This window comes from Gopherus evgoodei, chromosome 5, assembly GCF_007399415.2.
Source record: "Gopherus evgoodei ecotype Sinaloan lineage chromosome 5, rGopEvg1_v1.p, whole genome shotgun sequence".
Taxonomy (NCBI): domain Eukaryota; kingdom Metazoa; phylum Chordata; order Testudines; family Testudinidae; genus Gopherus; species Gopherus evgoodei.
This window is the reverse complement of record NC_044326.1, coordinates 63,474,719-63,496,446: the sequence shown is the minus strand read 5'-3', so window position 1 is coordinate 63,496,446 and position 21,728 is coordinate 63,474,719. Positions and strand designations below refer to the sequence as shown.

General features: G+C 41.4%; 3 protein-coding genes across 15 annotated transcripts in view; 1 reads left to right on the top strand and 2 right to left on the bottom strand.

Moving 5' to 3' along the window:
- LOC115651963 overlaps nucleotides 1–6,765 on the bottom strand; it is a 31,118-nt gene extending 24,353 nt beyond the window's left edge. For 6 of the 7 annotated variants that reach the window (XM_030563350.1, XM_030563347.1, XM_030563351.1 and 3 more), the window contains exons 1-5: nucleotides 5,440–6,765; nucleotides 4,181–4,332; nucleotides 1,373–1,492; nucleotides 592–669; nucleotides 392–505 (exon numbers count right to left, since the gene is read on the bottom strand). In XM_030563350.1, coding sequence (XP_030419210.1) covers nucleotides 392–505; nucleotides 592–669; nucleotides 1,373–1,492; nucleotides 4,181–4,306 — 438 coding nt within the window. In that variant the 5' untranslated portion in view covers nucleotides 4,307–4,332; nucleotides 5,440–6,765. The remainder of the gene's footprint in view (nucleotides 1–391; nucleotides 506–591; nucleotides 670–1,372; nucleotides 1,493–4,180; nucleotides 4,333–5,439) is intronic. The other variant, XM_030563346.1, reaches the window with a different exon arrangement.
- Nucleotides 6,766–9,866: 3,101 nt separating this feature from the next.
- Nucleotides 9,867–21,167, bottom strand: RWDD4 (RWD domain containing 4). 4 transcript variants are annotated; one of them, XM_030563356.1, is made up of 9 exons: nucleotides 21,010–21,167; nucleotides 19,846–19,926; nucleotides 17,804–17,913; nucleotides 17,559–17,703; nucleotides 13,310–13,427; nucleotides 12,798–12,847; nucleotides 12,643–12,645; nucleotides 12,422–12,457; nucleotides 9,867–11,458 (listed from the first exon to the last, which is right to left on the bottom strand). In XM_030563356.1, exons 1-8 carry the CDS (start codon nucleotides 21,031–21,033, stop codon nucleotides 12,431–12,433), a joined length of 558 nt encoding a protein of 185 aa, XP_030419216.1. In that variant the 5' UTR covers nucleotides 21,034–21,167; the 3' UTR covers nucleotides 9,867–11,458; nucleotides 12,422–12,430. The 4 variants fall into 4 exon arrangements, with proteins under 4 accessions (XP_030419216.1, XP_030419215.1, XP_030419212.1 ...); XM_030563355.1 differs by having other exon boundaries at nucleotides 9,867–12,457; XM_030563352.1 differs by lacking the exon at nucleotides 12,422–12,457 and having other exon boundaries at nucleotides 21,010–21,165.
- A 184-nt stretch (nucleotides 21,168–21,351) lies between these two features.
- TRAPPC11 (trafficking protein particle complex 11) overlaps nucleotides 21,352–21,728 on the top strand; it is a 39,325-nt gene continuing 38,948 nt past the window's right edge. For 3 of the 4 annotated variants that reach the window (XM_030563265.1, XM_030563267.1, XM_030563268.1), the window contains exon 1: nucleotides 21,409–21,553. The gene's annotated coding sequence lies outside the window, so the exon portion shown is untranslated. The other variant, XM_030563266.1, reaches the window with a different exon arrangement.

Sequence of the window (21,728 nt, the reverse complement as noted above, 5' to 3'; positions counted from 1 at the left end):
CAAAGTGTAGAGTGCTCACTTTATATTTTTGATTATTTTGTGCTCTCTCCTCTTCCACATATCTTTTTCCATACTCACTGGTGTTGATCCCTTCTTGTATGGAAGAACACAATGATGTCAATAATTTTCCCACAAAGGGTGGGAAGGAAGAAAAAGATACTGAGGAAACGCCCTTACCCAAGGACCTGTTGGAAAACTCCCTTCACTACATGGGATGGGGAAGATCAAAAGAACTGCAGCTGATGGCCTCACTCCCTGAACACACCTTTTGGGCTCTCATCATTCCCCGACATGTCTTAATTTGAAACCTTACTGACATGCATTTTAAATAGAGCTCTACTTGTAAGTCTATCGCTGGACAATTGGGTTGATGTTTTTCACCGATTCTTACCCTCAGAGTAAAAGCCTCTGTATTTCCCAAGGCAGCTTGACTTTCATCCTGAAGTGTTGCCTGACATCCAACAGGCTGCTTCAGCCTTCGAGCAAGGCGATGCTCCATATGATGCTAGAAACATGCGTAAGAGATGAATTAGCAAACTTTATTTTTCAGCTATTCCAAGCAATCTGAAAACAAGGGAAGTTGGCACATACCTTTAAATGGGACTTCACTTGTATGTCAGTTTCTCCACTTATTTTTGTACTGGGAACATGCCAATGCCAATATTGTCTCTAGATATCGAACAAAAATTAAGGGGTTCCTTAACAGTACATTTACACTTAATCCAGAAAGGTTTTTTTGTTGTTTTTTAAGAAAAAACTTGAAATGGTATATCCAAAACCCAAACCAAAATACCAGCTAAAACCAAAAAAATAGTCAATGAGTTAAATTCAACCGCTAGTTCAAGTCTCCTTCTGAAGAGTCACAATGAAATGGTACTTTCTCAAAATTTGTAATAAGGTATCAGCTTTGACAAATGATTTTAAAATCATGATAATTGAGCCATTCTTGAGAAACCCATTTCTCAGATAGGTACCTCTAGCAGTCCTGTATATTCTTAATAACTAACACATTAAGGCCCAAATCCTGATTGCCTTACTTACATAAATAGTTCCCTGAAGTCAATATAAAGACTAGCATGAATAAGTGAACTACAGTATGGTTCACACTTCGTCAGGGGCTCACAATCCCCAGACTAAGAACTCTCGATCTACAGTAATGGAAATATTTACATGAGTAAAGCAAGGAAGACTGGGCCTTAACTATGCTTTCTATTGCTTAATTGTATTATTAGTTAGTACATTGAAATTCTACTGTTTTAAATTGAGCAAGGAAGAAAACACGTTTTTGCAGTTAAAATGTTTTCATTGTCTTTATTCGCTATTTTTCGGAAATACTTTAGATTTCTTTCCATAGCTCAGGAAGTTAACTCACCTCAGCCCACTTAAAGCTGACAGCTTTGTACAGAGATTGCCGGGAACATGAAATCTCTGGGGAGAAGAACAATTCCTGAAGGGTTTTGGATGATGTCTGGCTGTTCAAATTACTGTGCTGCTGAAAATACAGAAACTTTTTATTAGAAATTTAAAATTTTTCTCCAGATTTAAATTTTAGGGACATGATTTGGTTCACTGAGTTTGAATAAACTGTTACTATGGACCTTATATGCTGAAATTATTACTTTAGTAGAACTCAGTTTGTCTTTACAATTTGCAGAGTATCAAGATGCGAGGTATATACCAAAGCAACATGCATTTACAAACAGCAGGCAGGAGTTAAACTAATGGAAAAAAAGTAGAGGTTTTCGTCAAAGCTTTATCTTCAACCAAACTCTACCTACCAGAGATGCTACAGTCTGCCACCACAATGAAACAAGTTGAAAAGTGAGGGATTGTTTAAACTGAGTGACTGTTATATCATCTTTCTCATTTATTTGTAAAGGAAAGCAGCTTTGTAATGTCTGATTACATATATCAGGGATGGCCAAACTTACTGACCCGCTGAGCTGCATATGATGATCTTCAGAAGTTACAGAGCTTGGCACACTTGCTGGAGCTCGGGGCTTCAGCCCTGCGGGGCACACTTGCTGGGGCTTGAGGATTCAGCCTTGCTCCTGCTGAAGCCTCAAGCTCCAGCAGCTGCCTCCCACAGAGCTGAAGGCCCAAGACACACACCCCACCCCCATGAGGCAGAAGCCCCTAGCCCTGCCACAGGGCAGAAGCCTTAAGACCCACCCCCCCACACACACTCCCCAGTTTGGTAGGTAGAAAATGGGAGGGGAAGAGGGGGCTCTGAGAGCCACACTTTAACTGTAAAAGAGCCACTTGTGGTTCACAAACTGCCATTTGGCCACTCCTGACATATATGATGGGGGTATAGAAACCCCCCAAGGCCCAAAATGGGATTAACGACAGCCTGTGTGCTCAGTCAGCTACACCTGCACGAGATGTCAAGCTTGGAGGGAGGAATTAAAAGGGCTGAACAGAGGTCAGCTGGTGGCTGGTCAGGAAGAAGAGCAGATGGCTGGTGTGTGCTTGCTTGCTCGCTCGCGCTCTCTCAGAGACAGGGAGCTGAGCTGGATGCTAGCAGACAGAATCTCCCTGAAGGAAAGGTAAGCCTGCAACAGGGAGCACCAGGCAGTTGTAATGCAAAACTGGGTTCTCTGTGCTGGCAGAGAGGCCTTCAGGGAGCAGGAAGATTTCTGCAGGTTCAGTGAGGGGAGTGAATGGCTGAATGTGCCAAGGAGCTCGGCAGCGAGCCTGGAGAAGAAGGTCAGATAGAGTGATACCAATACACAGTGAGCCCAGGAAGAGACTGTGGGAAAGGCCTACAGCAAGGTAGGAAGTGTAGTGGTCCAGGGAGGCAGCAATGGGTCTGTGCAGACAAGCCTCAACAGCCTATTCAAGGGTCCCTGGACCAGAACCCAAATGTGAGGAAGGGGAGGGATCATATGGGTATGTCTACCCTACAGCTGGGTGTGAACCTCCTAGCCCAGGTCAGCAGACTCATAGTAGCATATGTGGGGCTCAAATTAGAGCACCGAAAGTAGCAGAGTGGACATTCTGGCTTGGCCCCTCTAGCCTAGGGGGTTGGTCGGTTTGACTCCGTAGGCTGCAGTGTCCATAGTGCTATTTCTATCACACAAGCTTGAGCCCCATGTACATTAGTGCGAGTTTGCCTTCCTGGGCTGGGACGCTCACTCCCAGTTGTGTATATATACCTAAAGTGACCTGGCCAGTGAGGCACAAGAAAAAGGAGACCGCCACAGGGAGCACAAAAGGAAGTGAGTTTTTGTTCTTACTCCAACTTTTAGAGTACAGTACAAAGTCACCTCAGGCCACTAGTCAGCAAAGGCTGCATCGTCCTAAATGAGCTCTGTATCTGCAGACATTAGTCTGCTCTAAGAGGGGAACAGCGATGTAAGCCAGAATTTAGCCTTATGACCATGGGCAGCACATGACTCCTGCACTTAGGGAGGCTGGACGTGAGTGCTGGAAGCTCCCTAGAAGTGTGTGGGGGGGAAAGGAATTGGTGCCTGGATTATGGCCCCACACCCTACCTTAAGGTTCTGCCCATGCTTCACCCCCCACCTCCACCCCAGGCCCGCCACTCATGCCTCTCTGCCCTCTCCCCAAGTACCCCCACCCACACTGCTCATGCCTCTCCACCTCCTCCCTTGAAGACCCCCTCGCCTGCCACTTGCACCTCTCTGCCAAGGCCCCCTGTGTGCTCACTTCTCTGAATTTAAAGTGAAAAGCAGTGTCCCTGGTTACTGGGACCTCATTAAACCAGTACACTGAGACTCTATATTGAAGTACATAACTACAAGCGTCACTTGTGACTGTGTTGCTTGAGTATCCTCTAGCACTGGCCAGACTTCCATTCCAGAATGCACTGGGCTCAGGGTAAAACATAGTCCTATATTAGGGCACAGACTAACTGGAAACAGTACCTTTTCTACTTGTTCCAAAATCCTTGTCAAAAACCCATCCCAAGATATTGTATACTGTATCAATGGAGAAGATGTCTCCCAAATTAAGCTCTTAAATTGGCCTATTTGAGCATTTACACAAGCACATACACAAGGTAATTAGATATTCGTCTGCTCATATCACAAGCAGCTCACCTTGATACTGAATATTTTTAAACATTAAAATAAAATATGATCTTGGAATTGCCAACAATCAAAAATGTACAGAAGTATAAGAAACAAAAACAATGTTTCTGATTTTAAAACAATACCTTTTTAACTCTTCCAGACCATTTGTAATTTCTGCTAATCAGGCCATTCCAGCACTTTTGAAAAACATGTGTTTTGATTTCTCTCCCTCCAGAGAAGTCTGCTGTAATTCTCGGAATAGACTCCATATGCTGAACTGTCCTTCAGCCAGTATCTTTCAATGAGAAGTAAAGAGGTCACATGAGTTCATTAACCTATTAGAATCTGTGTCAATATTTACAAAACATGCACATTAATTACAAATATTTAGTCATGTATTTTCGGATATATGTGACAACTTGCAGTGTGTGTGTCTTGGAAAAATATTTTTTAAAAAGTGCATTTAGTATTTGTAAAATGTGTTAAACTGCTTACTCAATGTGGTACTTGCCCTGAGGAACTACATTCAACCCAATCCTGTAAACAACCTCATTCACTACATGACGCTAGGTCATTTGTCTAGCATCATCCATCCCGAGCACTGTATGAGGCAGGAATCCTTGTGATGGGGAAAAGTATGTGATCATTTAGTTAGAGTATCACAGTGTATGTGCACAAGAGGGCAACCTTCATTCTGGCATTTCCTCACTTCTGAGTGATTGACTTTGCAACCTTAGCACTAGATTTTTTTTTATGTGAGATTATATGGGCTATTATAAGGAAAAGATATAAGATGGTGGGGGGGGGGGAGATGAAAACAAAACCATGGTGTATATCAGTAGTTTAGCTAAAAACTTGTAATACTCTTGTGACAATATTCATTGGAGAAAAAAATAAAACTGATACTATAACATCTTGAGGCAGCTACAGAGGCCATGTACTTAGCCCACTGATGAAAATCTGATGTGTTATAATAGCAAAGGGGAACACCTTTTCCAGGTCAAGGGACCAGCAATCTTCCAATTAGTAGAGATCAAACAGCTCCCTATGCTGGAGGCTGTATCTCACATGAAAATGTTTTTTACATTATTTTCTTTACAAGAAATGATAAAATGTATTACTGACAAAGATACTTATTAAGTCTACTCTTAAAAGTGAGTCTACATAAGATGTATCATAGAGTTTGTCTCTCAATGACACCATAACAGATACTTGGATTATGAGAAAAATATCTATTCTGAATGATATGTAAATTCACCATGAAAGTAACGTTGAACTCTATTTCTGGTAATTATCAGTGACAAAGGCTGCAGACAAAATTATGCCCTCAGACACCCACACAACCCTATTAGTCTCCAATAAAGTGATGCAGTTATAATTTCGCCTGCTGTCTCTGCCATACCTTCTAATGCTGTGGCCTTATCGGCTCTCACAACCCAGGCAGCTTGGGATCCAAACCCAGATGAGAGAGAGATCCAAATGTCAGAAATCTGGGGAATGGGACAAATTTATGTATCAAGCACTTGAAATCACACATGCTGCCAACATGGGTGTTGATACTATGGTGATGTGAGCACCAGAAAATAACCTCTAAGGTATATGGGGGTTGGAGGAAGCCCTTTGAGTTTTACAAAGACCATCTGAGCCAAACAGTGATTGGATTTAGATTGTCATGTGACCTGTTTTGGGGTCATTCCTCACTCACTCTGGGCGCTGGTACACAGTGGCTGCAGTCTGTTGTTTCTGTCAACTTCATTAAATCTCTGAACATGCTCACCAGTGCCTCAGCCAAAATAAATACTCCCTGGAGCTGTTCTTATGGAGCATGTTGGTGAGTGTGAGAGACTCGATTTTCAGACTGAAAAACTGACAGCTAGTACAGTCTATTTTGGTGCAGTTTGGGAAGCTTGCACAGGAGCATTTATAATGTGGGAAGAGCAGTGTAAAGGGTCCCTATGCAGCCATGTAACACCCAGACCTCCCTTCACCACAAATCCTCTCCCATTTCAAAATAAATCTGGACCCTGATATACAGAAAAGGAATATGTTAGAATGATAGGAAACAGTATCTATGCTTCAATCTTTTGTCACATCCCAACATCACTGAATTTTCAGCTCTGTAGCTGGAGGCCCAGCTTTTAAGATTCTGGAGCAATGCAGATTAATTGTCCTCCTTCCTTCTGAGTTCTGTTCTATATTGTGAAATTGTCTTTTGCTCATTTTCTACTCTAATCTCCTCTAATGCTCCCTTCTTCCATCCCTAATTCTCACCCTTATAATATTTAGTTACTTAACCTTTATACTTTACATGCTGTACAAACATTTCCTCCTCACTCTCTGCTGCTCCTATTCACTCTCTCATTTGGTGTCAGGCCTGCTCTACACCTGACATTTAGATTGACATAGTTACATGGCTCAGAGGTTTACAAATCTCACACCCCTTAGTGCTGTAGCTATGCCAAACTAACTCCCACTGCAGACACAGCTAGGCTGAGAAGAGAATGGTTATGTTGACTGGGAGGAAGTGTCTATGCTATGGCACTGCACTGGTGTAGCTGTGCCCATGTAGTGCAGACATAGCCCCAAGTCCTTTCCTCAGCAGGCTTCCTATTGTTTCCTCTGTCTCTCCAAATGCTAATGTGAGAAGCATGGGCACAATCCGGCCATGGCTACACTGGCGCTTTACTGCGCTGCAACTTTCGCGCTTAGGGGTGTGAAAAAACACCTCCCTGAGCGCTGCAAGATACAACGCTGTAAAGCCTCAGTGTAAACAGTGCTGCAGCGCTGGGAGTGCAGCTCCCAGCGCTGCAAGCTACACCCGTAAGGGATGTGGTCTACGTGCAGCGCTGGGAGAGCTCTCTCCCAGCGCTGGCGCTCCGACCACCCACACACTTCAAAGCGCTGCTGCGGCAGCGCTTTGAAATGTCAAGTGTAGCCATACCCTGAATGTGGTGGCAATGCAGCTGAGTTTCTACAGGCTTGCCAGCAACGCTACTACTGCCTGAAATCAGAGTAAGTCTCTGTGAATTTGACTAATAGGGGGAAGAGGGGAGTAGTAACACATGACAGGTCTTCTGGTGATGGCAATACAGTTTCTGCAAGGCATACATGCACTTAGTCACGCTGCTGTCCATGTTTTCCCAATTCTGCTTTTTTGCAGCTAGTGCGTCCTGGCTATAGAGTTCACAAAAACCCAGGACAAAACATTGCTTGTATAACTGACAAAGCAGATGTTCTGGGCTTGTCAAGACACGATCACCCCAAAGCAAAGGATATACATGAGCTGTCTTGCTGCCTGCTGCCATGGAGAGGCTGGGAAGTGCACAACCTGGCAAGGGATGAAGGGAAAGGAACGTAGCAGAGAAGGGAGAAAAATGTGATCTGATGCTGAGATGTTTTGTTTATTTTTCTAGATAGAAAATGAAGTAAGTTTTAATGTATACAACTCTGTTCAAATTTTAGTGTGCCTCAGCTAAAATACCTTCACATAGTACTCAGGGACAAATGGAATTATTCTAAAGTTTACCATGGACAAAGGTGGCTCACCAACAACTAGAATAGGAATGCATTTTAGTGTTCAGAAAACAATTTTCATTTGAAGTATTTTTTCCTCTAACAAATATAGTACTAAAAAAAAAAAGAGACAAAAACAAAAACCAACCCCAACCCTTCCACTCAAGAGAATGAATCTATCAAATTTCTGCTCTTCAAAGCATTGTAAAATTAAGAGGAGGAATCAGAATTTGGTTTAAGGTGTGGCTGTGGCATTACATATCTTGCCTAAAAGAGTAAAAACAACTATCCTGCATAGTTTCTATTAAGGAAAGAGTACTGGTAAAAGAAATATGTATGAGAGTCCAAGTAAGTGTTGTTTATAGTCCATACTTTACTAAGTTCTAAAGACTTTTTAATATTGCTTTCCACTGATGAAGAACTACATAAATCCACTCTTTCCTCTTCATTCCATCTGAGAAAACCCTCATCTGAGCTTTTGATCACTCTGCACATTGGATATTGCAACTTCTTTTCTCTGGCATTCCTCACTCATCCTCCTCTTTCACTTCACTACAAAAAAACCACTCCAACTTTACCAGATATTATGGCCCTATGCTCAAGAAACCATTACCCCAGCAAGTTCACAGGTTGCAGGACCACCCTATTCCTAAATGCTACTGGTTTACCAAGTGTCTTAAAGGTACTTTTCTTTCAACACGGTTTTAGTTCAGCTGCCAGTAGCTGAGATCCCTTACGTTCAATGAATGTCTGTCCAGCATGAGGTACTGGAGCTTCTTTTTCAGTTATAAGAGTTTAGCTTTTGTATAATATCAAATGCTTAATTCCAAATGCATTTTCCTTCCCCCTCCCTCCAAGCCCCATGATAAACCATTTTCTATTACCTTTCCAGCTCCCCAAGAAACCAGCAAGTGTACAGGGCTGAATTGTTCCTTATCCAGACTACTGTCTTAGAGACAAGCTTGTTACATCTACTAAATTAGCAGAAAGAGAACAGAGCTGGAAGATAGGTTGTTTTGCAGTCACTGATCTCCTTGGAGTATGAAGTGCCAGGATAACTTCAGAACAGCCCATACCCTAGAAGCCAGCCCAGGCAGCTGATGATCAAGCAGTTCAGGAGTCACATGCTGCACAGAAAGGCAAGTAAATGTAGTACAGCAATAGGAAAGGAAGAGGCAGGAGGTGGTTCCTGTTTGTTACACACCCCCCCACCACTCTAACAACTGATCTATTCAGATACACTGTCATGGTTACTAAATTCATACACCAAGGAAATGAATGGAGTGCTCAGGAGCTTTTGAATAAAAATACTAAATCCCTTCCGAACCTGGGAGAGATTAAAGTGTTTTTTTTTTCCTCCTCAGAAATAGACCAGCCCACCGAAGGGACGTTCTCCTAAGGTGTTATTGCCTTCCTGGTGTTCTTATCTTGATTTCTTATACAAAAGTACTTTTAGTTTAAGAAGCCACCCAATATATTTGCAGCAATAAGTATTCAGTTTGTCAAACATTTGCTTTCTCCAGATGATGTAATCTTATCTATTTTAATTTTTGATGATTGTGGTTCAAGCTGAAAAACCACATTTGCTGATGATTAAAATTCCATCAGAACTAATGAGTGGGTGGTTTATTAAAAGAATGTGCACATTCAAATTCTGTTCACTTTTGGTTTGCATTGACCTATACATCGTTCCAATACAAAGTGCAACACCTTAAATCATTATTTGAACAGGGACTTGTCAGATCCCACTGTTTTTATTGGTCTCCTGGACCCCTCTCTCTCGTTTGTTGGAATTTGCATCTGCATTCATGTTTGCAGTTTATAAGCCCTCTAGTGATATATCAATAACCTATACTGTCCAATAGTCAAAAAAGCCTATTGGCTGAAAATGTAAAGTTAATTTACGCTACTGTCTTTACGGGGGACCTCTCTAGTACTTGGCTGCTCAGGGGCATGACTCAGCCCAAGTCTTCTAGAGGCACTCAGTCTGTATCCTTAACACTAAATGTTGTGATTATTAGATGCAACAGGGTGCACTTTTTAAATGAACTGGGGTTGCTGGATGCACACTTAGAGCATGACATGCAGCTCAGCAAATGTGTATCTGATTGCTGCACTCCCAAAAGTGTGACAGACTGAGGCCAAAATAAGGGAACTGCAACAATTATCCCGAAAAGTATAGAATGCACATACTGAAGAAAAAAGGATTCTCTTGACAATTTAAAGAATCTTTCTTCATAATGGGAGGTATTGGATGCAAACCTAAATATACAAATATATGCACAATAGGCATTATGCAAGAAGCCTCACACCATGGCAGATAAATAAGCATTTATTAAGCTCAAAATCTCCTTAAATGACATTAAGGCATTTAGTATTCAGTTACCGTTTATACAGCAAAGAGGATTTTTTTCTTTGATACAAGACAACAAACCTGTACAAAAAATGTTTTCCAGCATGGGAAAGTGGTGTGTTTTTCCCCAGTGTCCTGTAATTCATACAATAAAATCCTCATGGTAAACCACTGATTATCCAATGGAAAAAGCCACCAAATCATAACATTCAGGAGTTCACTATCAGTAGGACAGCTCCACACAAACGCCCTGACCTCCTCTAAAAATATACGTGAGGAGGACTACAACAGACGCACACTGGGTTGCACTGACAACACGTACTGGTATTGTAACCACTTGTTCTTTCACTCTGAATTTGTCTAGACTAGGGTATGTGGTCCTTTTTGCACTAGCATTTACAAGTGTCACATGTTGCTATTTTCTCTACCCTTATCTAGCTGAAACTTTGAGCTAGTGAGTCAAAATCACAGAGCAAGAATCTTACTCTGATTTCAGGCAATGGTGTTACTGGCAAGCCTATAGAAATTCAGCTGCATCACCACCATATGCAGGCTGTTTAACACGAGTTAAAACGGGACCAAAAGCTTCAGACTTTGTCTACACTAGCACTTCTGCTGGTAAAACTTTTGTTGGTCAGAGGTGTGGAAAAAAACGAAACCAGACTGGCATAAGTTTCACCAAAAAAAAGCGCCAGTGCGGACAGCGCTGTCTGTGGGAGACTTTCCCGCCAACATTGCTACCACTGCTCATTGGGGGTAGTTTAATTATGCCAGCAGGAGAGCTCTCTCCCATCGTTATAGAGCAGCTACATTGGAAACTTGACAGCAGCGTAGCAGCAGTGGTACAGGTATCCTGCTATAAGGTCGGTAGTGTAGACAGAGCTCTCCCCTGGTGACAAAGAGCAGCTACACTGCACACCTTACAACAGAGCAGCTGTAGCACTGCAGCCACACTGTTGTAAGGTGTGCAATGTAGACATAGCCTAGACCTAGACAAATCATTTGATTATAATTGTGTTGTGTTCCCTTTCTGCATTTGTAGAGGAACAAATCAAGGTGGCTTTGTTTAAAGGGAGTTTATTTTAAATGAACTATGCTGTCAAGTGATTAATCACTTAATATTTTTATTCCACTGGAATGAGAACTTCAGGAAATGGTCACAATATCAGAGGACTCACTAACAGAATTTTACTATATTCTTACTAGAGTAAAACAATATAAATTAACACTGCATATTTCACTATTCTTTTCAGCATTCAACAGTTAGAAACCAAATAGGCTTTCTAAAAGTTCAATATAAAAATGTCAGACTTATCTTCCCTTTAAGGCAAATTTTTGTTTGTGAAGAAAAATGTAATACCAGAATAATCTCTGGATAAATGTCTGTGCTCAGGTTTAATAGTTAGGAAATTGTCCTTTTACAAAACGTTCCACTCTGACAAGAGGAAAAAGCCATTAAGAGAAAGATGTTGACCCAAATTGCACTGTATTAAAAGGTGAAGTTTCCTTGTATGAAAGTCCATTATTCATCATCTTTAGAACCCGTTTTGCTTAACTATAAAAGACAAAGAAAAAATGTTCAGACATATTGCATGTATTAGGAACTATATTTCTATTTTACACTACATACAGGCATATTAGGCTGAGTTTGTACTAACAACTGAACGCATCAAATTCAAATGACTCTCAAAACTAATCTTATAGCTTGTCCTCTGAACATAAGACTCTGCTTTCCCATATTTTCATGAACTATTTTACATCCAAAACATATTCTACAGTAAATCTCAGAACCAGTTTAAACTTTGTTAAAAACATTAGCTGAAGTTATTGTTTCCATTTAATAAGAAAAGGCTGATACCAGTCCACAAACATTTTGGAAAGTCAAACAGATGCAGTTCTTAAAAGTGTCCCACACATTTCTGCAACAATTGTCATGAGTGGATTATTTAGAGTTTAAAAACTTTGACAGTGCCCATTTGCTGCAGTTTCAACACTATGCTCAGAGGTATGCTGACAACAGGTTATACCAATGTTCAATCAAATATGTTTTGTTATAAAATAGAACTTGTTAAAAATAGCAATGTTAATTCATATTCCAGCAGCAGAAGTAATGGGGTGGAAATGGCAAATGGAGGAACTAACAGACCAATATTGTGTGTTTCCTTGTACTCCCCGTTCTGTCTGTATCCATCTGTCTCTTGTCTTATAGTAAGATTGTAAGCTCTGTGGAGTAGGGACTATCTTTTTTTGTTTTGTTGGTACATCCCCTAGCACAGTGGGATCCTGATCAATAATTAATAGTGGGACGGGGAAGAGTACTTTGTGGGGAGACTAAGGCAGAGGGTGCAGGCATGCAGGAGATAATGTGGGGCTGCTGCTTAGGAGAAACACAACTAAATGGCTCCTTGCTTCTACTTATCCAGGGCCCTGTAAATCCTGGCTGCATCCCTATTAGTTGCCCATGTGAAGACAGCATGTTCTGGAATTCACAGCTAAATTACATACTGAAAGTTCTCACCTCAAAACTTCATTTGAAATGCTCAAAAGATAAAACCTGAGTTTAAAGGAGGAATGTAAGACAGTTAATGCTTTCACATTGGATATATCTTAAGTTTCAGAAGAAATGTGTATTTTTAAAGCCTTGTAAGGGATTATCCTTAGGCTCTATAGAGAAATGGGTAACCACAGTTACAGGCAGATTTTTTTTCAAAACGATTTCTAAAACTTGAAAATACTTACATGCTGGATGTATACAGACATTAATCAGACCACAGTCAAATCCAAATGTTGTTAGGAAGAAAAGCAAAAAGACAGATTAAATATCATTTATCATTATATCTGCAGAAAAACAATGTTCTTATGCAATAGTTTCACAGTTGTAATAGTCATGTTACCTTAATTACATCCACCCAGTTCCATCCTCGAGGAAGCTCCCCTTTGTGATCTATAGAAGAAGCAGGGTTTATTTTCAGCTCTCAGACAACAACAGCTAGACTCCAGCAAGATGTCATATCTTTAAAAGCTGAACTCTCATATTACTGATCTGGCCAACACAGTATCCAACAAGCAAATGCATGGAAAGCAAGGAACTCACAGTACTAACTTGAGGCAGGTGTAGCATGCAATGCTGTGCAAACTTCCCCGTTCAGGAATTGAGGTGAATAAGCAGACCTAGCTGCCATATCACTGCTATGTCAGTCAGTTTCTGCTTCAGGCTGTTGTCACTGGTGAAAAATTGTTTAGCTTTATAAGCAAAGCAAGTGAAGACTGGGATGAGACCCAATTCATTCTCACTCGTGATCCAAGGTGTATCTGAATCTGTCTTTGAAGGTACGAAACTATCCTGAACACACTGCACCATTTTCCTCAAGTGTGGAAAAGGAGGAGTAGACTATATTGCACAAACCTGTTTTGTCTGCTAGCTTTCGTTTCTGGGTTTTGGACAACTGCTCCTTTTTATCTCTTTTCTTACTTGATGGGACTATTTCATGAGTTCCAACTGAGATGTTATTGCCTACAGATGTCTGAGGAAAAAAAAGTATAATTTAAATCTCTCTCCAACAATGACTGAATTGGCAATTGATATCTAGGTATCACCCTGATAGGTAAACTACAAATATTTGATTATGTCTGATTTCTTACTGAGACATCCCAAATATTTTAATTACATTAGTACTGAAAGATGCCTGTGTTTTATCACACAACCACCATGACGACAGCAGTTAGTTTAAAAGTAGTAATAATATTTCTAATGTGCTTGTGACAGGTTAGATCACAGAACTCCCCTTGGAAGCTGCCACCTGATGTGCCAAGACTACCTCTGCCCCTGCTTTCCCTGCCAGCTTGGGACCCCAGCACCCTGTCTTGCTGAGCCAGACACTCCCGTCTGCTCCAACACAGACCCAGGGTCTGAATTACTTGCCCCAAACAGCTGCAGGCTTAACTAAAAGCAGCTGAGAGAAGTGTTCTTGTCTTTAACACTCAGATGCCCAAACTCCCAGTGGGATCTAAACCCCAAATAAATTCATTTTACCCTGTATAAAGCTTATACAAGGTAAACTCATAAATTGTTTGCCCTCTATAACACTGATAGAGAAATGCACAGCTGTTTGCCCCCCCAGGTATTAATACATATGCTGGGTTAATTAATAAGTAAAAAGTGATTTTATTAAATACAGAAAGTAGGATTTAAGTGGTTCCAAGTAGAAATGGACAGGACAAAGTGAATTACCAAGTATAATAATATAAAATACGCAAATCTAAACCTAATACAGTAATACAACTGAATACAGGTAAAAAATCTCACCCTTAGAGATGTTTCAGTAAGTTTCTTTTCTCAGACTGGACACGTTCCTAGTCTGGGCCCAATCTCCCCCCCCCCCCCCCCCCGGTACAGCTCTTGTTCCAGCTCAGGTGGTAGCTAGGGGATTCCTCATGATGGCTGCCCCTTTATTCTGTTCCACCCACTTATATATCTTTTGCATAAGGTAGGAATCCTTTGTCCCTCTGGGTTCCCACCCCTCCTCACTGGAAAAGCACTAGGTTAAAGATGGACTCCAGTTCAGGTGACTTTATCACATGTCACTGTAAGACTCCAAGCCTTCATTCCTCCCAGTCTGACTCACAGGAAGGCTTGCCTGCAAACAGAGCCATCCACAATCAATTGTTTTGGTTGATGGGAGCCATCAAGATTCCAAACCACCATTAATTGCCCACCTTTTGCATAATTACAATAGGCCCTCAGAGTTATATTTCATATTTCTACTTTTAGATACAAAAGTGATACATTTATAGAAATAAGATGAACAAACTTAGTGGATTATAAGCTTTGTAATGATACCTTACAATTGACCTTTTGCATGAACCATATTTCAGTTATATTATATTCACTCATTATATGATTTTATAAAAATATGCTAGAGTGCAATGTCCCAGTCCTTACAGTAGTAGCTTGAATAATTACTTCCATACCCCTTCCAATTGCATATGTCCTGACTATTGCTTAGTGGGGATAGAAGTGGTTCCCTGTCAGTGTTGCCAGTATAACTAACCTGTTTAAAATATCAGTGAAATGAGCTGGAAGTGTGGATCGGACTCCCTACATGCTCATACAATTCTTTATTCACAGCGCAAATATACAATGCCTCAAGGGCTATTTATAATGCTGCTTGTACAGTAGAGCCAAAATGGAAAGGCTGAGATAGAATCACACAGGTCCCTTCTGTGGACTAGCATTGTACAATCATACTGTCTTTCAGTCATTTCCAAGAAAGGTTTCAGTAATGTGTGTTTGAGCAAAACACTGTCACTTTAAGCAGAGTTAAAATTCCAGTTTCAAAGTCAAACATGAACCAACTCCGCAAAAACTAACTTTTTCAACTAACTTTGTCAGTTTATTTTCAAACCAAGGGCAGGTCTACACTTAAAAACTGCATTGGCACAGTTACACTGATGCAGCACTTTAATGAAGATGCTCTATGGTGACAGGAGAGAACTCTTCCAGCTGCATAGTCAATCCACCTTTCCTAGAGGTGACAGCTGTGTTGATGGGAGAAGCTCTCTCTCTGACACAGCACTGTCTACTTCGGAGATTAGGTCAGTATAACTGTCACTCAGAGTGTGGATTTTTCATGCCCGAGTGACTTTTAGTAATACCAACATAAGACTTTGTCTACACTGGCACCCCACTGAATGACAAAAGTTGTAACAACAAAAAGCACCAGTGTGGACAGCACTTCATTGGTGGGAGCTGCACTCCCGGCAATGAAGCTACCACCCCTTGTGGGGGTGGTTTTAATTTTGTTGGTGACTACATAACGCACCTTACAATGCTGCGGCTGCAGCTGCACAGCCACACCATTGTAAGGTGGGCAGTGTAGACATAGTGTAGACGAGCCCTTAGGCTATCGGCTGGATCAATGGGAAGTGATCAATCCAGCAGGGGTCGATTTATCGTGTCTAATATAGATGTGATAAATCAACCATTGATCGCTCTAGCATCGGCTCCGGTACTCCACCTTCAGGAGAAGCACAAGGGGAATTGACGCGAAGACACCGCGGTAAGTACATCTAAATATGTCAACTTCAACGTTATTCACGTAGCTGAAGTTGCTTAACTTAGCTCAGTTCCCACCCCCATAGTGTAGACCTGCCCTTAGTCTGTAGTGTAGACTTTATAGAGTGTGAACTCTTAAATTCAAGGCTCTTGAGAGGCCTGAAAACAAAGGCCCTTTATTTGTTTTCTAAAGAATACATTTACTGCTCATTAAGAAGGAAACAGACTGACAGTCATGGAGTGTGAATTCTTATTAACACACAAAGAAACCCCTCAGGTACAGTACACCTCTAAGGTCAAAAGCACCATTTAGTTCTCATACCCATTTGATCCTTGGCCTCTTTAGTAAGGTGGATAAGAGATCTGAATTATTTCCAGAAGGTGGTAGATGTATTTCCAATACTGACACTTGTCCTATAGGAACCAGCACGAGACCACCAATTCGCTATCTTCTGGCCACTACTAAAGTATGCGGAGTTAAATCTAGTCATCTAGCAGCTAAGACTCAATATCTTATAGCCAATACCATTAGCAACTCGTCCCAGTCTCTTTCCTATCTACATTTGGCTGCTTGCTTTCCCAGGCCCTCTAGAGGGAAAAACTACATCAACAGGGGCCCGAGCCTAGAGGCTTCTCTAACACAAAAGAGAATAATTGCGAGCATGGAAGATTTGAATAGGAGCTGGAGAATATGAAAGACAAAGCTTCAAATTTTCCTGGCTCAAGTGGAAGCTCAGGAATTCTCACAGAAGTTCTCAGGAGTCAGAATTATCCTGTCACAGGTGTTCTAACCTAGTTCTGAACAAAATTATAGATGAAGCAGATGAAAATTGGTGCACATGTGCTTTCAAGAAACAGGCTTTTGTCAAGTTTCCCGCTCCAGGTGAAATACTGCTTTAACAGAAGGGTCAGAAGTGAAGGTCTCCACTCAAGCCAGCTTGCGGAATCACCTGGAGCAGAGTTAATGTGCTTGGCATGTGCTTCACGTTCTAGACTACTGAGCCATTTAAAGTAGAATCAAGAAGTGTCATCTAACAAAATATTTTTATTTCCATCGCTAAATAATTTTTACATTGATTGTAATTGATTGGTTGCTTCTGCTATTCCTTCCCTCACTCTTCCTGTCAAATATTTAATTGTTCAGACCACCCAGACCATAGGCATAGCTCATCCATTCTAGAGTCTTTCTTCACACTGCAAGTCAAAACCCACACTGGCTCTCACTAACTGTCTTGCACTAGTTTTGTAGTCACCATTGGATATTAGTTGGCTATGTTAGATTAGGGAGTGTTTCTAATCACTGCTTCTCTCTCATTTCTCTTCCAGAAACTTTTTGGAAAGGTAGGTGAATACCAAATAAATATCCAGGTTACAACCACAGAGCAGTGCTACACTTCCTTTCATCTACTTTTTTCTAGCCACTATCTTAGTGACATAGCATACTGGCTTGCACCTCACAGACATGCTACAGAAGTTTTCGGTAGCAATGTGAGATGTTTAAATGTAGAGTAACTAAACATTCTATTCCTTTTGTTGTATTAAAAAAAAAAAAGTTCATTTGTAAAACTAAAATAGATCAAAATGCAAGTTACACACTTACCACAATATGAACAGGTTGATTTTCCATGAACAATTCTTTATTATCTTTGGCATATTCAAAAAGTGTGTATGTCATGGCAGTTCCAAGATTAACTTCAACTTCTTCCATTAATTTATCCAATATACTTTGTTTTATAGCTAAAGATCTAGAAGAGACCATAAAATCCAATTACAAGCACAAAAGAATTCAAGAATACTGTAAGAGACCACATGTAAAACAAAAGAGGAAGTAACTGAAATACTTACATGGTGTTGTTGAAGAAAGCATTCATTGATATGTTTGGAGCTGTCTGTGGGTATGTTTCTGGCCATGAAATTTCTATTAGGAAGGCTTTCGGATCGCCATTTTCACCTATCTGAAAGGAGATCAAACACTTTAAAATGGGAAGCCTCAGTCTGTTATCAAATCTTAGAGACAAGGGGGTGAGGTAATATCTTTTATTGCATCAACTTCTGTTGATGAGAGAGACAAGCTTTCAACTTACACAGAAGCTCTTCCTCAGCTTCTGTGTAGGTCAAAAAGAATCTCTGATGACAGTAGCTCATCTTAATTAGCCTCTTAGAGTTGGTAGGGGAACTCCCACCGTTTCAGCGTGAGTGGGTGGGTGGGTGTGTAGTCTCCTTACTATATGTTCCATTCTATGCATCCGATGAAGTGGGCTGTAGCCCACAAAAGCTTATGCTCAAATAGATTTGTTAGTCTCTAAGGTGCCACAACTACTCCTGTTCTTTTTGCGGATACAGACTAACATGGCTGCTACTCTAAAATCTGTCATTACTGATAGTCATTTTAAATTTAGATATGCAACAGTATAACCTATACTCAAACTTTTTTACAAGACTCCATAGATATGTTTAAAACTTCTATGAAAAGTCTTGTGAAAATTTAAACATTTTCTGTCACAGTGTTTGCAATCCAAACATTCTAACATTCTACATGAAACTTGCTTTCTCTTCATTGTCTAATCTAAATACAAACCAAGCAGCATAATGCTGGAAAAAAAACATGTTTTAGTGACCTTTGATGTCATAAGTAATGGGTACAATTTTTAAGACTTAAATTGTTCACCTAAGCCCATCATATCCAGGGAGAGCCTTGTCCACATGAAAAGCTTGCATCTAAAGGTGTTGTCATAAACCGATTTAATTAAACTTGCATAAATCCTTCTGTTGCCACTTATTTTAGTTTCTGTGGTGTATTCCTATACATGCCCCCACAGGAGTTTTCACTGGCCTAACTAAATTGATTTTCAAAGCATCAAGTGTGAAAATTTTCCTTGTAGACAAGGCCTATTCTTTGCAGGGCATGCTACAAGGCTAACTCTGGCTTTATTGGATTTATGTGCAATGAGCAAGAGAAGGGAGAGCAAAGATTATGTAAAGCAGATTGCGAGTAGTAGGAACCTAATATACTCAATATTAAATATAGTTTATATTTACATTGACTCAAAGTTTCCAATTTTACATAGTAAGCTTTTTGGGAATAATGTGTGTTGCATGTTGCCACTATTTGAGAAATCTTTGTTGTGTCTTCTTTTGGTCTTATTTTATAATTTACTGTAATCGATGTGCAGTGCAGTACACTAACTACATTCAGAAGAATGGCAGACTAATCCTTTCAACTCTATTCCACTGACTTTCTACCTAATGAAAAGTACACATTGCCAGATCTGATGCTGTCATATTATTCTTCCTTTTACAATGGATTGGTTTTCTCTGCCTTTCAGTAAAGATTCAGCAACATTATTGCATTCACTTGACACTTTCGTTTTGAAAGTTACACGATGCTACTCAGATTTTTTTTTTTTAAATATGATCTATTTTCAATGTACATTGTGTGTCTGTGAAGTCCCAAACCTGCAGACATACTTAACTTTACTCTTGTGAGAAAAGTCAGCAGGACTGTTCATGTTAGTAAAATGAAGGAAATCTGTGTTTGCAGGACTGGAGCATAAGTTATTTACTTAGTCTCTCTTATTTACTTAGTTCCCTACAAATTCAATTACAGTTGCTCACATTTTTTCATGACAAGTTATACTTTACTTGTTCCTCTATGACTACTGCGATGATTGCTGTTGTAATGATTTCTTCTGTTCAAAAGGGTAACTTTCATTACATTTAAGTTTGTCATGGCAAGTTTTCTGAAATTATGTAAAAGGGCACTTAGCGCCTTTATTGCTAAAGAGGTGAATATCCATCTGTTTCAAGAAAATGCTTTGTAATGGAAAATGTGCAGAATAACTTTAAATGAATATATTACATCTAATTAAAGCTTCATGTGGTCTTACCCTATACTGAAAGGAAACAGGACTAAGTTCTTTGAAACATTCATCTCCTTCATAAATAGAACGTAAAGCTTCTAGCTCCATCTGAAAAGAACAGATGGAGAATAAGGTTAGCAATTTAAATTGGATACTGAACTTTGTATAAACAGATGAGTGTCAGCATAACATACAGAAATCCCCATTCAGTTTTTTGTTGAAAAATAAATTAAAATTTAGGCAATAATTGGTCTAGATATCTTGTCTAATACATTCCAGTAACCAAAAATAGGATTGGAGAAGTGACTTCAGCAAACCTGGCATGCTAGTCTGAATTCAAATTTACTTTCTACAAACCCATTCCCCATCTTGGCACATTTTACTCAACTCTAGAAGACTTTTTTAAAAAAACCAAAACTTTATTTTTAACTTCCTCAAAAAATACCAAACATCTGTTTCAAGCACATTTCCATCCTCCCCATGTTACTTTCTAGAAAACTACAGGAAAGGGATTTTGTAAGTGAGTAGGGACCAGAGAATCTATTAATCTCCAAGTACCTATCACACAATGACTTTCTACATGGTATTTACAGTTAATAAAATCTAACATGCCGTTGGCTGAATTAATACAATCACATCTAATGTGTACACTGTATATGATCAATGTATTTTATTTATATTTATATTTTAAAGAATGTACCAAGTACAAAGATATATGCTACCCAAGAAACAATGTGATTGATGTAGCGTTCAATTTAAAGTGAAAAGCCCCTGCAGCTGATTGCCGTCTCTAGGATGGTCTCTCCGTATAAGGGTAAGGACACAGTGGCTGCCCGCGGCCCGGACCCTCCAGGGCAGGTTACTAGTGCAGGACACCGCTGGTGCCTCTTTGTGGAGCTTGTTAGCTAGAACTTTGGGCTCGGACAGGCGGGCTTGCTGCTAACGTTACTGGTGTATTTCTGCATCACCTTTCCGAGTTACGTTCAGTTGGATTTTAAAAAAATAATCCGTGATCCCGGGGAGCGGTGGGCGCCGCGACTGGCCGAGCAGGGCGGGCTGGTGACCTCGGCGCCCGGGATCACGCAGCGAGGCAGCCTCCGCCCCCGGGCCAGGCAGCAGCCCAGAGACCCGCCGAGCGAGGTGCGGCAGAGCGGCAGCTACCGCCGCGGGGAGGCGGGATCGGTGTCTCACCTCCTGGTCCTCATTCGCCGCCATGGTCCCGGCCGGGAGCCCCCGCCTCAGCCCAGGGACTCGCACACAGCGCAGCAATCGCTACCCTAACCCCAAACCACACGCGAACACAGTGCGCATGCGCAGCCGCCCGTCACCTCAGCCCTCTCTGGTTCCCCTAGCCACGCCAGGGCTGCTGTGTTGACGCCTATTTCGAGCTCTGCGCTATGATTGGGCTCGTCTGCCTCAGTGTCACCAATCCCGCAAGACAATTGGCTAAATCTTGTGGCCTAGCCTCTTTTCTCTTTCTCTCATTGGTTCCCGAGACCCAATGGTTGGCTTTGTCGTTGAGTAGGCAACGCTGATTAGTGGAATCCACTGTCACTCTTATCCCCTTGCGCTCGCTTCCCGAGGTGAGTCTCAAGCTCTGTTGGTGCCCGGTGGCGGTTTGCGGGCGGCGCTGTTGGGTAGGGGCCCGCGGGGAGCTCCCTTCCTGGAGGTGGTAGGACGGAGCCGCTGCCCCGGCCGGCGGGGAAAGCAGGTTGCCGTGGGTCAGCCGCTGGCGGTGAGTGAGACGCGGTGCGGGGCTGGGGCTGGGGCTGCGGCTGGGGCGGGCTGTGGGTGGGGGCGGGGGACTAGCTGTAGGGGCTGAGCCTGCGGGGTTAGCACTGGGTGACTCCCCCGCCGGGAGCTGCTCCTGGTCATCCTGCTCATCACTCGCTCTCTGCGCTTTTGGCGCA

Bases quoted from the DNA above. Each gene is read 5' to 3' on its own strand.
- RWDD4 (XM_030563352.1), bottom strand. From the start codon at position 21,033: ATGGCGGCGAATGAGGACCAGGAG. The intron at 17,914-19,845 runs GTAAGACCACAT...ATCTCCTTTCAG, and splicing joins CTGTTTCCTTTCAGTATAGG to ATAGGTGAAAATGGCGATCC. The intron at 12,848-13,309 runs GTTTGTGCAATA...CTTCTTCTATAG, and splicing joins AAAGCTAGCAGACAAAACAG to ATCACAAAGGGGAGCTTCCT.